This window comes from Vulpes lagopus, chromosome 2, assembly GCF_018345385.1.
Source record: "Vulpes lagopus strain Blue_001 chromosome 2, ASM1834538v1, whole genome shotgun sequence".
NCBI lineage: Eukaryota > Metazoa > Chordata > Mammalia > Carnivora > Canidae > Vulpes > Vulpes lagopus.
The window spans coordinates 5,849,152-5,863,172 of NC_054825.1; the positions used below are offsets into that span (position 1 = coordinate 5,849,152).

The 14,021-nt window shown below is 41.7% G+C and overlaps 1 protein-coding gene across 2 annotated transcripts in view; it reads left to right on the forward strand.

Annotated features, from left to right (window-relative positions):
- The window catches only part of ADAM12 (ADAM metallopeptidase domain 12), a 331,063-nt gene that overhangs the window by 82,723 nt on the left and 234,319 nt on the right, over positions 1 to 14,021 (forward strand). For both annotated transcript variants that reach the window (XM_041745566.1, XM_041745567.1), the window contains exon 3: positions 4,355 to 4,428. In XM_041745566.1, coding sequence (XP_041601500.1) covers positions 4,355 to 4,428 — 74 coding nt within the window. The remainder of the gene's footprint in view (positions 1 to 4,354; positions 4,429 to 14,021) is intronic.

The following is a 14,021-nucleotide window of genomic DNA, read 5'->3' on the forward strand; positions in this document are numbered from 1 at the left end:
TTCTGAGATTCTGCTAATATCTTGACTTCAGCTAAGTGGTAGGTATCCTAATAAGTATTGTAGCGGGGCACCTGGGTGGCTCAGTCACCTAAGCATCCAGCTTTTTTTTTTTTTTTTTTTTTTTTTTGCATCCAGCTTTTAATTTCAGCTCAGGTCATGATCTTAAGGCCTTGAGATCAAGCCCCACGTGGGGCTCCATGTTCAACAGGGAATCTGCTTGATATTCTTTCCCTCTCTCCCCCTCTGCCCCTCGCCCTCTAAAATAATAAATCTTTTAGAAAATAAAAAATAAAATTGTAGTAATACATGTTATATACTCTTTTTTGGATATACTTTTCTCAGTTAAAAAAGTGGAATTGTATTTATGCCAAAACATTACTGACCTATTGATTAGCATTGAATTAATTCATTCAGCAAATGCAGTTCTTTAAGCATTCAATAAAAGATGCAGTTCCATTAAGGTAATCAATATATCATTTTTTTAAGAAAAGGAATGCTATATTTAACCAGCACTAGTTCATTATCTCCAATGTATGAATATCAAAAGAAAATGGAATGAATACATGCTTTTAAACTAACCAATATAATGCAATTAGTGGTTTTGAATGAAAATAGCTCTCTGTTCTTTTTCCCCATTGATTTCTCTTGTACCATTAAATCTCAACTAAAATATACAGATAAAGCCTTTTTTGCCTCTCTAGGGAAAAATGTATTAATTTGAAAGATGTTGACATTAGAATGTTATAACAGCTCCTGTAGGGACTTCATGCAGAATTAGTACAAATGTTAATGTTTAAAGTAGCTAAATTTGGGGGAAAAGGGGCAAGGGGTGCTGCAAATATTTTATCTTTATTCATAAATATAATTCTCAGGATTCATCTTTAAAATGTGATACGTATCAATACCTTAAGCGAAGACAATTTGTAATTCAAGTAAGTTATTTACACATATATAAAAGACATTCAAATATACCTACGTTTAAAAAAAAAATATATATACCTACGTTTAAAAAAAAAATATATATACCTACGTTTATAAACACTGGGCACATCTTGACAAAATATTAAGACATTTTTGTTCTACTATTTTATTGGAAACTTAATTAATAATCGCATTTTTCTAAGATATAATTAATAAGTACAGGGATGCCTGGGTGGCTCAGTGGCTGAGTGTTTGCCTTCGGCTCAGGGTGTGGTCCTGGAGTCCCGGGATCGAGTCCCGCATTGGGCTCCCTGCATGGAGCCTGCTTCTCCCTCTGCCTGCGTCTCTGCCCCCCCACACCCTCCTTCTGTGTCTCTCATGAGTAAATAAATAAAAGCTTTTTAAAAAATTAGTAAGTACAAACTGCAAACCCTGGAGAGAACATCTATGCATATTTGTAATTAAATCTCAGTGTCAGAAAATACAGGCAAATTTAGGCAAAATTCCCTGTGACAGACTCAGAAGCAAACAGGACTTATAAAGTACTTTAAGTAAAGTGTATTTAATGTTGCATAGGATGAAAATAGTAATATTAATTTTAAAAGTTCAGCAAAGAATAAGAAATCTATAATATTCTTATAAACATCAGTAGGGTCAAAATAAAGCAATGAAGATGTATGTTTTTTGCTAGATGTTTGTGTTGTCATTTGCTAGAATGAGCCTATACAAAACAAGATCTGTTTAAACCCAGAAAATATAGATAAGCAGTTCATTTATATGGAAATTTACCAGTTTAACTGTGAATCTTAAGTAACTCCTTAAAAAATATCACTCATCAATTAAAATTGAGAAGAGCTTTCTTAATGCGCACTTAAAAAAAAAAAACCACTTGGGTTTGCACCTAATCATATCCCCTGTAGGCATCAATATTGAAAATAGTCAAAAAAAAAAAAAAAAAAAAGAAAATAGTCTATTACTCAGGCAGCAGTTAGATGATGCAAATTTTAGGTCTTTATTCCTGACTCAGAGATGCTCAATGAAGATAGAAATGTCAGCTTTCTGCGAAGGTAGGAACATTGTCGCTCTGCCCTGTCCAGCAGTGGCAGCGACTAGCACATCTTGCTATTGAGTCTGAAATGTGTCCTGTGAGGCTGATAAACTGATTTTTAAATTTTATTTCAATTAATTTAAATGTAAATACATATGTGGCTAATGACTGTACTTGACATATAAAACTATCCAGATGTGCAAAGGGCAGCCCTAAAAATAAACTAATGTTTCACCCTTTATAACGCTGTCCCAGTCACACGGCACCAGTGCACACACATTTTAACCTTTTCCCAAAACTGATGTAACTTTCTCTGGTTTTTGTTTAAATTTTGTCTCATTTTAACTAATGTTGGAAACTTCAGTCCATTTTCTCTTATAGTAACATGGGGTTAATCCACAGTATCAATGAAATGCTATGTTGTTAAGAAAAGTCTCTTGAACTCTGGAGTTACGATAGTGCCTTTTAAAATTGGAATATTAGAACACGACATATCAGCTTCATACTTTCATTACACAAGTATAAAACCAAAAGAACTTACAAAGGCAGGCAAAACCACAACTGAAGTTGGTGCACTGATCTGATGCAGTGATGACATTTCAGGGGGGCTGAGCCGCCGGGAGACAGGCACCCTTGGATTTCTGATGCTATTTCCATGAGATGACCCAGCTCTCCTCCACTTTGCTCCTCTTAAGCCATTCAGGAACCTTAATTTCTGCCCTGGGCTTTGATGGCATCCGGTTGACCACATCATTTGGGAGTTAACCCCTCCTTTGCCCTTCGTACGTCACTGGACAGTCAGGGGGGCGCTTCCAGGCTCCCACCTGGGCCCTGGGTCAGAGCTGAGCCAGGGGACCCATCATCACAGGTCATCAGAATGAATATGCAGCATTCATTTTTAAAAACCAACGTTGAAAATTATAAAGTCCCCAAGTGTGAAATGCCTCCTGGATATGTAAAGCCCCCATTTGGGACATGCTGGCCTGGATAAAGTGGGGGACGGGTCCAAGTGACAGTGCACTAGGGGTGCACAACAGAAAAGGGGGTGGGTGGGGGCTTCATAGGATACCTGTGTGTTGCCAAATAGATTATGACCTGGTAAGGACTCTGAATGGTGGGGCTCAAAGGTAGGAGTGTGGCCCAAGCAACCACCCTGGGTTAGTGGGGAGGGGATGGAGAGTAAGGGTTTGGGTTAAGGGACACTGTCATGCAGGCACATTCTCAGAGCAGCGCAAGAAACTCCTTGGGATTTCTAGGGCAGAACAGAGTGTGGTTCCCTGGAGCACAGAGGAGAAGGAGAGTGTGGCTTGCAAGGAGAAGAGGTTGGTCAAGACATATGCCCTATGTATTAATTCTTTCATTTACCAGATATTAGTCGAACTTCTATTAGTTGGCGCCTTTGTGGACAGTAAGCAAGCGGATGCACAAATCAACATACTGAGTTATTACAAGTGGGAAGGAAGTTCTTTCTTACCCAAGGAAGGAAGGGACAGGAGACAGCAGGGAAGCATGCCTGGGAAGATGGGCATGCACTGAGATGGAGGAGCAGGATCAGGTCTCCCTGACTGACTGACACCAAAGCTGGTACTAAGTGGAGGAGCTGGGGGGCGGGGGGAGCCTTCCGGGCAGAGGGAACAGCATGTGTGAAGATCAGCACTACAGAGGAGCTCAGTGTGTTTGAAGAGCTGGCAAGGCCAGCGTGAGTGAGGAGGAGAGCCACACGGGCAGTGCCAGCCACTTTGAAAGGTTGGCATCTTATCACCGGACACCAGTGCAGGCTCCTTATAAGCGGAGGTGAGGTGATGAGGAAGTGTTTTTAAAGATGAGCTTCTGCAGCTGTTGGAGAGCAAATGGGAGGAAACCAAAGGTCTATGGAGGGGACCCAGGTTGGTAATCCCAGCAAGAGGGGACCATGCTTTGAACTGGAGAGAGGCAGAGGCGTGTAAGATGTAATGGGACTTGGATTTTGGAGGGCAGCACTGCAGGGCCTTTCCACGGGTTAAGAGGAGCTGGAGAGGGACAAAGTTTCAGGCAAGACTTCACATTTCTGACATGAGCAGTTGAAGGAAATGAAGGTGCCCTTCATAGAAACAGGGAAACTGAGGAAAGAGTTCATTATGGGCAGTGGGGGTAGTCAAGAAGGATCTCAAGGGTATGTGGCCAGAGGAAGGGGGTGCAGGTCACATCCACACCATCCTGGAAGGGGGCACATACTCCAGAGTCTGGTCGTGGGTGACCCGATCTCCTCCACTTGGGATCTCAGAGTGGTCCCAAGGGAAAAAAAATATTTTTCTCTCCCTCCATTGAATATGCCTTCAGAACATTTGAAGGTTGGCAAGTCGAGATGAAATATGTTTCAGCTGATTTCTCTTATTTATCTTTCAGAATCATCCAGAAGTGTTAAATTTTCGAATTCAACTGGAAAGCAAAGAACTGATCATAAATCTGGAAAGAAACGAGTAAGTCACGTTAATTCTTGTGTCCTGCGCCACAGGAGAAAGTTAGGAGCTGTGGGCTCAAAGTGCCATGGAATTTACATTGGCATTTAGAGAAACAGAACGAAATGCATGGATTCATAATCCCAATTTGGATCTGAGGCTGGAATTAACTTGGGGAAAAAAAAGAAGTGGAAAAATGAAGAATTTTATCACTCTGAAAAAGAACTTTGTAAATCAGCAGGTTTTTCTCATACTTCTGATGTTTCTGTGTTTCAGGGCCTGATTTGTCAAGGATAGAATTTAAGCATCTTCGTTCAAATAACAGTGTTCCATAATTAGTTGACTTTTGGCAATTCCTGGCTTATATAAGGAGAAATAGCTTCAAATGAGTAGAACATCTTTTTTTTTCCCTGAGAAATACCAAGGGTTTATTTATCTTTCAGAGCTTGTCTCCAGTGGTACAAAGTATTTATTTTATCTTTTTATTTAAAAATTTGACCTTTTTTTGCAAAATTATATAAATTTCCAAAAATGGTATTACATTTTCTTCCTGGAGCAGATGGATATTATTACATATTTTGTACGACTTCCCAGTAGAAAGCTGTCTGCTTCAAGGCATAAGTAACACAAGCCTGGTCCTTGTCATCCTTTACACCCTGGCTAGGCCCTGGGTTCCTCAGACCCCGAGGACCCCGTACTCTTCTATAAAAAAGATCTGCATGCTTCTAATTAGCATTCTGTATTTGAAGGTGTAAATGAAGTTACCACATCCTGCTTGATTTGAGACAGGAGTTTCTATCTTCTAGAACTCCTGGTTCCTATTCCTCAACCATCGGTGAAATGCTGACTTCTTGCTGAAGTGATAATGCAGATAGGAGAGCTTCGCTGGAGTGAGTTCTGGCAGAGACGGATGTCACAAAAATCTGCCTCTGTGGCTCCATGTGAGCAAGTCAGGTCCTTTACAGAATCCCTGCTTTGCTTGGAGGGTCCCAAGCAAGTCAGATCAATGAGACAAATCATCGTGGCCAATTCTCTCATTCAGTATCTAACACCATGGCCAATAGTAATTTAAAAAAACAGAGAGATCCACATAAATATATACATTTAACAATAAATATACTTAACTTGAATGTATGTAAAGTAGCATAACCTATTCCTTGGGATCTGCAACCTGCCTCCTCATATATCTTGTATGTTTACTCTCCACACCATTAAATGGGTTAAAAGCATCTGTAAGCAATACAGAATGTGTTTTTAGCCTTCCTCATGACTTGATGCTCTATAAGTAGAGGTTCTGGCCCACGTCTTAAATGAGCAAGGGGGCTGAACAGAAACTTCTATGTTGCCTTTGATATGTCTGTCTCAGCAAAGTAGATGTGTTCGTGCTTTTTTTTTTTCATGTAAGAATACCGTGGGACATTTTAATTTTTGTAAATTGCTGTTTGTGTGTGGTTTTGAAAAATATCTAAGCAGATGAAACTAGGTATTCCCTGAAAGATCAAAAGGGGGTAGGTAGGGTTTCTGGTGGTGATGCACGTTCTCCATGGGGTTTTAGGATTGCCACTGATTTGGGGCAACTGCTCCTTTCGTCAGTGTCGGGACATGCAGTGAACAGCGGGAGTGGTGCCAATTCCAGACTTGCAGGTGGTAGCTGGATTGCAGGTAGAGGAGCAGAAATCAACTTAATCAAAACCTTAATCTATTTGTTTTTACTCTAAAATAAATACATGTTCAGTGCAGAAAATTGAAAATTGTAAGGGAAAAAAATGAACAAAGAGCCAAAAGAAAGCATTTCTATTACCAAACATAATCTTGATTAATATTTTAGTGGTTGTCCAAAGACATGTTTTCCTTATAAATAGGCTTTGATTTTTTTTTGTCTTCCTAGTGGATGTTGTGGTCTGTATGCAATTTGATAACCTGCTTCTTCGATGAGCTTTATGATGACATACTTTTCCATATAGAAATGCAGCTCTTAGTGCCCTTTGGTTCTCTAAGCCTGTGAAGTGGCTCAACAGCCTCGTTCGTGGTTCTTTTTGGAAATAGTTTACTGTCTGTTAAGGCAGATAGTATAACACACAATGACTATTCTATGGTGGATAATTTGTATAAAATATAATTTTTAAAGGTGCCTTAATATGCTCACTTCCAATTCTGGACCTTTCACAAAATAATCTCAAAATTAGAAAAGTTTAAAACATAAAACCATCTTTTCTTGATTTATCTCTCTTCCTAACCTCACTGTCAACCTACATTTTAAAAATTACACAGTGTTGGATATGATCCTATGATATTCTATGGCTTTATTTTAATCATACTGCTTATACCAGTTGTAGGGTTTCTGTTCTGCTAAAAACAACATTTTCATAATTAAAGCATGCCAATATTACTATTTTAATGTTGTATTCCCCCCAAATATTTCAACATAGTATTTTGGGGGGAAAAATCACTTGTCTGTTCCATATGAGCTACACTCTTGAGACAATGAATACCAAAAATCTGTAAGTCTATAGGTAGAGTGAAATGCTTATATGCTACTAGCTCTTGATGCCGTCAAGCCAAAATATAATTCATTGTCCAGTAGAAAGTATAATTTTTATTTCCTATTGCCTTTGGCCCAGTAGATCCAATTAAAGAATTAATTCAAATGAAGCTATGAGAACTCAAAGATAAATGTTCACACAAGATAAATGTGAATATTTAACCAGCACAGTAGAGGGTCTGGCCAATCAAAAGGTAACCTGACAGTGCCCTGCATCATGCTGACAGGCTGGGAATCAGCCCTGTGTTTAGGATGTTCTCTGCAGAATATTTTACTTAAATCCATAGGAGACTGATTAAGTAAATTATGACTTAGCCATGAACTAGAGCTCTATGCAGCAATTAAAGGCAATGACAGGGGTCTTCATCATTGTGAAAACCATTCTGATATAATCAATGTAAACAGCATGTTAGTATTTTACATGGTATTCAGGTTTGATTTTAAAATTATACACATGTACGTGTATCTCTGACTAGTAAGACTGTGCAAGACATTTACTTTGTTCATATTTTACAAAAAGAAAATATTACTATCAAAATTAGGAAACCTTTATACATCGAAGGAAAAAACTGTAAAAACTTAAAAATGGTTGAAAAGAATATCGGAGCATTTATTGTTCATAAAAAGGAAATGTTGAGTTTTAGAAGGGCCTCCAGCAACTTTCAAAGGGCTAAAATGCTCTACCCATTGGATGCTGGGTCTTTAAATATCCAGAAATCTGTTTTAATTAAAAACCTGCTAGGAAATCATAACCAAAATAAAGGTGGCCTCAGAGCCTTAAATCCTAAGAGCCATAATCCAAAGTTAATGCTTAAAGAGGGTCATGTAATTAACCCTACTCAAAAACTCATCACATACACGAATTCCTCATGAAGCAAGGATAGAGTTTGCATTAAATAGTTGTTTCAGGGAATCTCTTTTATTTGCCTCCTAGCATCCCTAATTTGTGCAAAGATCGGATGCTGTTCACTTAAAATCTGTGTTTGTATAGCCATAATTGAATGTTTAAAGAAACTCAAAGCTTCCCTGGAGGAGCATTTTTCACAGTGTTGCTGTCTGCCTGCGGAACTGCAGGGACCGCTTTATGACTTCCATAACTCTCGTGGGTCCCCGTGGGCTCTCAGGCCATGCCTCAAACAGGTGCTCCATGCAACTGCATCTTTGATCAAAATGCTTTATTAGACAGGCTGGCCAGGTTAGACGTCCGTTTTTCCAGTTTAGGGTAATTAGAAGTGATGGCGGTAGATCACACTCCCCACGTCTCGCAAACCTACTGAGCTTCCTGTTTTGAAGCCTTGGCCCATCACTGACAGAAGGCAGGTGCTGGGGGAGGTCCGTAGCCCGCTGAATTGCTATTTGCCAGGTCTCTGCACTTGAAAAACTCTGGCATCGGTTTTAATTCTGCCTGGAATGATTCCAAACCTCTCTGAAGGGGTAAATCTAATTAATATTCCTTCAAACAGTAGCAGAAAGGACATTTTAAATTTGTCAGGCATGAGTGTAAATATCTGGGAAGGTGTTCATTTGACAACATCTCTCAGAGTCTCATGATGTGGGAGGGAGAAATGTAGCTGGTGTAGAGATAGCATTGGATAGGTTAGTGGTTCGCCAAATAACTACCCGGAGGTTATGAACCTACTGTTCATGTTGACCCAAACTGTGCTAGACAGCTGAATTGAGATGCAGTCAGTGGCCCTAGGGCTGTGTACAAGGCCTCGCCCTGGCCCACGATTTCCAGAGCCATCTCTGTGAAGACATAAAAGGTGCATCGATCACACTTCTTGGCAACACAAAGCTGGAGGGGGGTAACTGCTCTGCATCGCGGAATCTAGATTACAGAGGTTTCAGCAGTGTGGATCAATGGGCCAAAACTAACAAGATGAGATTTAATGGGGATAAACGTAAAGTCCTATGCTTGGGTTAACAGAAAATAAACGTTGTAAGTTCAGAAGGAAATTTACTCATCGTTCTCATGAATGAGACCCACAAACTCAACATGAACGCCTGAGGCAGTGTGGCTCTCTAAGGTGACTGCCGCCAGGGTGCGTGGATGGGTGCCCATGGCCCTAAACTGGAGCGGCTGTCATTCTACTGTGCGGTGACACCCTCAGGCCATATTCAGAACCTTCCCCTATGCTGCTCCACTCAGTCTTGGAGAGCAGCTCGCCCCAGTTCTCATTCCCACCTTCCATCTCCTACCAACCAGAGATGTCCTTAAGGCCAGGGCCAAGGCCTCACTGTCCCTCCACCCACTCGCACGGGGTCTGGCTAGTAGCAGGCACTCAGTGAGCACTTACCATTTGAGTGAAAGATGGAACATGGGCAGTCTTACCAAGACAGAAGTGAGTTACCAGGAGGTTGAAAGTCTGCCGTGGGTGATATAAGAACAAATAGTTATTCAAAGAGAAAGCTTCTGGAAAATACAGAGGGTTTGGAATCAAGAACCCAGGCTTTGAAACCCAGCTTTGCTTCCAACAACAAGCTGCTTACATTCCCTGTTTTCTCATCTGTAAGAGGGAGTAAAAGTCTGCATATAGTCAGTGCTGGGAGACTGGAGCTCGTGTTGTTTTGACGATCAGGTTTGAACGACTCACTTGACCTGTTCCTGTGGACCCAGCAATATTTGTTGTTTCACCTTGGCTTCACTGAAACTGTATCCTGTTTCAAACTTCCTGAATTAGTGGAGATCAGATTATTCCTAATCTTTGCCCATGAGTCTTGACAATGGACCAAGAGCCCAGTTCTGACAAGAGCTGGAAAGCATTAGCATGGGTTTCTGTTGCTGTAACAGTCTTAATTTCACAATATTGACATCCTCAGGGATTAAACATTTTTTAGTTTTTGTGCATAGAGTGCTTTTTTTTTTCATTTCCACTCTTGCAGAGGAAGCCCAGCCTGCTTTCTCTGTCCCTGCTAGAACCTCCAGCTTTAATCCACCGAGTGGTTCTAAATTTTGACTGAAATAGGACGAAACCACATCTAGGAAACTCGACTGTCTACTCTCATGGTTTTATCTCTGCGCTTCCCTTGTACCAGCCACAAATCTTTATCGATTCAAATGATTAGTAATTAATCAGTAATCAATTAAATCATTTATTTATTCACTTAGTAATTTGTTCACACATACTTATTTGATACCAGATACCTTGTCCTCTTGTGAACAGGCCATCACAAAACTGTAATAAAAGTCAGTGGGGCTAAGAGCTGAGGAAGACAAGTATGAGGCCCAAGCTGGCCTAGGGAAGGAAGCCATGTGACGAAATAGCATCTGAGCTGTATGCCAACTGGAATGAGCCAGGTGAAGGACGGCAGAGGGTAGAGGCTTCCAGAGAAGGAGGAGCAGGCATAAAAGTCCTAGGGGAGGGGGAAGGAGCTTTGAAGTGTTTCAAAAACTAAGAAAGTCCGTGTGCTATTGAGCAAGAAGGAGACAGTGAGAGAGAAGCGGAAGCCAGCCCATGCAGGATCTTATCATGCTCCATGATAAGGACCTGAGTATTTTCTCACAGGGACAATGGTACCCCGTGGGAGCAAGGCCTGTAAGCAGGACCATGGTGTGATAGAATTCAGTTTCTAGAATAGCATTCTGGCTGCATGTGAAGACAGATTAGGGGAGGTGAAGAGTGGGTAGGATAAGAGGCTATGTATATCGCTGGTGCTCAGGGAAGAGCTGGTAATGGCCGCAGCAACAGAGAATCCACAGAAAGGAATAGATGGGGGGGGGGGGGTTGGTCAGAAATTGATGAGCAGTTGAATGTGTCAGATAATGGAAGGGATAATTCTTATATATGAAATGCTCAAACATTGATGACCTTTGATCAGAATAGAGAACTCTAGCAAAGGACCAAGAACTTGTTCTTTGAGTAATGGTTAGGAACACCAAGACCTGGATCATAGTGGGCATGGTCCCCAGAACTTTGCAGGAGGGTCGACTTTGGGGTCTAACAGAACCCACTCGGGAGGTGATCTGTGGAACTGGACATGACATTTCTTTGAGTGCCATGGGTGTTTTTAAATTTAGCGGTGGCTGGGACATCGTGAGGCCCTGGCCATAACTCTGAAAATGTCTAGATAGCTGTCACAACCCAAGGTAATGTCAGTGTTCCATGTGGTATCTGGGTAGAAACACAGTGGGCTGAGCATGTGGCCTCCAGGCTTGCTCTAGGCCCCATCTCACATTCTTCCTGTGGTCTGTCTCCATGTATTGGGTGCTCCCTCTGCCGGGAGTGCATACAGAGACCCCCTATCCTCCTTCAAGTTTGGAGCATTATTTCAGGACCACTCAGCACCAGGATCACGTGGGGAGCTTCTTCCAAAGGCAGATGCCTAGCCCCATGTCTCTCTATTGAACCAGAATCCCCAGTTATAGGGCCTGGGGACTGTATTTTTGAGACATTCCACAAGAAGTTGTATTCATAACTGGACACACGAAGCTATTTACATTAAATAAAATTAAAACTTTAGTTACTTCATTACATTAGCCGTAGTTCACATGCTTATTGCCACGTATGGTGATACAAACATTTCTATTATGGCAGAAAGTTGTGCTGGATAGTGCTGGGACTTGCAGGGAAATGCCAGCCCACCAGATCCTTCTAGTTTGGGGTTTCTGTCTTAGCTGATGCATTGCTCATGGGAATGGTCTTTCCTACAGGAGGTGACCGCGCCTTTTCCAGTTGTCCATTCTTGCAGCATGATCAGCTCCGTCCCCTACTTTAGGGCATTGGGCTGTACCAGAGGGCTCACCTCTGCACTTTGATGAAGTGGGGGAAAGGACAGTAGAAAATTCCCTGAGCATGACTATAGACTCATACAATTGATGGACTTCCACCATCTTCTAACTAGATCAAACCCCTTCTGAATTCAGTTTAAGTCTCTTAACATTTTAGTTCTTTCTAATTGGGCTAAATTTCGTTTTCTGAATAAGAACTGAATTCCCTTGAGCTTCCCTCCTTATTTCAGTCTTTGAAGTTGTACAGACATTGGAAAAGGTCAGAATACCATTTTTAGAGTTTTTTGTTCCCCAACTTGACTTAACTTTAAAGTGTCTTAACTGGTTTAGATCAACCTTTCCAAAAATGGTGCCCCTTTGCCTTCTAGCTTGAGAGTATGGTGTCCTTGAATGGACTTCTTTAAAGTTTGAAGGATTTGACAAGGTCTTTGATACTGAAGTGGATTTCCAAGTCTAATTACGTCACTTCCAATCCTTCACTTCTGTGCCTTGGGTTTATGATTTTCTGATGAAAATCCCGCGCATCCTCAGGACTCCTCCCCAGAACACTGCATCCTAAATGGCTGTGTGCAGGCAGATGGTCTCCACCGCCTGGAGGGCAAGCAGGTGTTGTCATTGTGGCTGTCAGCTACCTGACCCTTCCCTGTGGTGTGGCCGGCATGGTGACATACAAATGCCATGCAAGCTGGTGTATATATGGCAGGTCCCTTGCCTTTTTCCAGTTTTCTCATTGTCGACAGAAAGGACATAGTGTTTCTGTTTGCGGGACATCATGACTTTTCATTGATCAGGTAAGATGTAAGACTAACTCTCCAGAAAGCTTGGAACACTTTTTTGGCGGTTAGATTGTTGAATGAGGGTATAAACACAGTCCCTACATTACATTTGTTTGCTGTGTTAAGTCTTTAAATGATCCCTCTTCTTTTTTTTTTAATTTTTTAAAATTATTTATTTATGATAGTCACAGAGCGCGTGCGCGAGAGAGAGGCAGAAACACAGGCAGAGGGAGAAGCAGGCTCCATGTACCGGGAGCCCGACGTGGGACTCAATCCCGGGTCTCCAGGATCGCGCCCTGGGCCAAAGGCAGGCGCTAAACCGCCGTGCCACCCAGGGAATGATCCCTCTTCTTAATTCTTGACTTTGCAATCTTGCAATCCCTGTGGATGAAATCAGGTTGCTGCCGAGTGGAACTTTTCATATGTTTCATGTTATCCCCATGGTGTCCTCTAGCCCCTTCCTCTGGCCCCTGAGGTTTTCTGTTAACCAGTAGTTAGATCTACAGCCTTGAGCAGATGCAGGTTCTGGTTTTTTGGTAGGACTACATCACCGGTGATGCTGTGTCCTCTTGCATCACATCAGGAGTTTTGTGATGTTGGATTCATTGCAGGATGATTCACGAATCATCCTGAGGCTTCTATCATAAAGCCCCATGTGAGCCAGGGTCTGTGGCCATTAAAAATGAATGTTTAGATCAGTTCTTTCTTTAGGACTTGCAAAGGGATGATGTTCTAATTCTATCATTCCTTCTTCATCGGTTAGCCGGAATTCTTCTATAGAGAGCTTTCCCTCATTAACTGTTGGTTACCCTCACGTTTGTGAAAGAGGAGGAAACACCTCTAATCACTGCTCTGCCTTTGCCTCTGGGTAGCTACTGTATTCCTCATATTTAGCACCCACACTTGGGACTGCAGAGTCCCCTGTTGAGCACCCACATTTATGACAGTTTCCATGGGGATGCAGAGGTTATGCCAGAACCCGTCCCTAAGCAGTTGCTAGAGTATAGGACATAGGCCTGACTCTGAAACTTCTCTATAGAGACCCTCATTTTCTTGTTCTTTGTAAAGCAAACGTGTCCCTGCATCCTGTTTGGAAGCAGATACTCAGGGGTCAGAATAGGAAAGCAGGGACAGATCTCAGACTTGCTGGCATGAAAACCACGGCTCTGAAGTGGAGTCCAGACATCACCTGTCCCTCAAGGGCTGTCTCCGTGCCAATGCCAATGGCAAATTAAGGCAACTGTTTCACTGACAAGCTGACTTAGGCAAAAGGAAAGTGGCAGTAAATTCTTCAAAGGCCCACAGCCTGAAAAGATGCAGAGGCTAGCGACACTCAGAGAAGTGCACCTGAGAAAAATAGAAGAAGGGGATTTATCTAGAAATGATATGAAATAGTCACTTCTTTCAGTGTGCTGGTAGATTTCACTGTGGGTTGAAGTGGGCTTAACATAAGTGGAGAATAGAATTTATTTTTTAAAGATTTTCTTCCTTATGAAAAACATGTGGGCAGATAAACGATGATATAAGAACAATCCCCACAGCAGGAGATTTATTATGGGAGATAATT